The sequence below is a fragment of the Atta colombica genome, unplaced genomic scaffold (genome assembly GCF_001594045.1).
Source record: "Atta colombica isolate Treedump-2 unplaced genomic scaffold, Acol1.0 scaffold109, whole genome shotgun sequence".
In the NCBI taxonomy this organism is placed as follows: domain Eukaryota; kingdom Metazoa; phylum Arthropoda; class Insecta; order Hymenoptera; family Formicidae; genus Atta; species Atta colombica.
The window spans coordinates 906,547-908,421 of NW_017259194.1; the positions used below are offsets into that span (position 1 = coordinate 906,547).

At 33.9% G+C, this 1,875-nt stretch overlaps 1 protein-coding gene across 1 annotated transcript in view; it reads right to left on the reverse strand.

Annotated features, from left to right (window-relative positions):
* Nucleotides 1-894: 894 nt before the first annotated feature.
* The window catches only part of LOC108693342 (integrator complex subunit 7), a 5,618-nt gene continuing 4,637 nt past the window's right edge, over nt 895-1,875 (reverse strand). Inside the window, exon 13 of the mRNA XM_018202239.1 lies at nt 895-1,256. Within this exon, the coding sequence (XP_018057728.1) occupies nt 987-1,256 (270 nt within the window). The 3' untranslated portion in view covers nt 895-986. The remainder of the gene's footprint in view (nt 1,257-1,875) is intronic.

The following is a 1,875-nucleotide window of genomic DNA, read 5'->3' on the forward strand; positions in this document are numbered from 1 at the left end:
CAAAAAAATTATAAATGTAAAGATTATGTTTGAACAAGAATCAAATATTGCTGTAATAACGAGAAATTGTCGCATTAATACTTATTATAAGTATGATGATAAACTTTGATAAAAATTATCTAAAAAATACAAAGAATGAAATAAATCATGAAAAATATGTTATATTTGCAATACATTACACATTCGCGTAACTATATTATTGCTAAAAAAAATACACGAGCTTTTATTTTAAAATTAAAAGCAAAATTACGATATGGATTTTCTATGAGAATAATTTATTAAAGTAATAATACGGCTATAATGAGGGTTGATCAAATTAAGAGGGGAATTTTATCCAAAGATTTTTAGATATATATATTATATTAAAATTGTAGAGTATATTTAAAATTGTAGAGATGAATAATTGCACCTGATGGAAGATACACCAGCAATGTGGAGAGAGAAAATAATTAAATTAACTGAAGGACCCCTGTGAAATATATGAGATATGAGGGGAGGGTAAAGTTCTTATGGTTCATCCTGCCCTAGTATCTGAATATATAAAACTTCTTATATCTAATAAGGAGAGTTAGAGAGGAGGGAGGGGAGGGGGGGTGAGAGTCAAAATCTTATATTATTTATTTGAGGATAGGTTATATCTGGTGAACCTAGTATATATTATAGGGAAACTAATTCCAAATCCTCCAATTATAAAATAATTGTAAAAAAAATTATAATAAATGCATGATTACTAAAAGAATTATAAATATAGTTACTAAAAAATTATAAATTTGATTATTATTAATTAGATTTAGAATCTAGAATCCGCAGAATCTTAATTCCAATCGGATGAATATTCTTATCAATGAGCCAAGCAATCAGCTAAAATAAAATAAAGAATTCCAATATTTTTATGATTAATTCGTTCTTATTAAAATTTATTTGAATAAAAATATTATAAAATATATATACCACGAAGTGCGTGTAACTTAAGGTAACTTAACTCCTTAAGGTAACTTTCTCTTCGCAGGTTCTTCGTGTACTCTAACAGGTAAAGTGGAACGTGGGCCACACTTCCACACATTACCATCTTTGTCGAGTATACTCGCGCTCGCTGTGATTTGATATTGACCACCGGTACTCGGGACAGTGTTTGCACCAACCGTGCATGGTGGTACAATCGTAGATCCAGGTACTCCCAAGGACAATAAAAATTCACAAGCGAAGAAATCCCGATGAGGTGTTACCGTTTGCTGCAGTTCGTTCATATTGGAATCCTGTAAACAAATATGCGCTTTATTTAATATTATTTAATATATTAAGTGTACAACTTTGCTTCCGCCGTTTTTTCCCGAAATTCGAGGCTTTATTGTAAAAAACTGGTTATACATTTATGATTCAAAGTATTGTCCATCGCTGGCCACTACTTTCTCCTATCTTTCGGGTAGCATACGAATCCCGCGTCGAAAAAACTGGTCATCTTTTGAGGCTATCCATGAATCGATCCAATTTTTTATTTCTTCATAAGACCGGAAGTGCTGGTCAGCCAGGCCATGTGCCATTGATCGAAACAAGTGATAGTCAGAGGGAGAACGTCTGGAGAATATGGCGGGTGGGATAGGACTTCCCATTTCAACGTTTCCAAGTATGTCTTGACCACTTTCGCAACATGGGGTCGAGCATTGTCATGCTGCAAAATCACTTTATCGTGTCTCTCGTTGTATTGTGGCCGTTTGTCTTTCAATGCTCGGATCAAACGCGTTCGATACCGATCGCCTGCGATTGTTTCAGTCGGTTTTAACAGTTCATAATACACTACGCCGAGCTGGTCCCATCAAATACAGAGCATGACCTTGGACGTCAAAATCAACGTTCTTGAAGCGTTGAAACCACTCA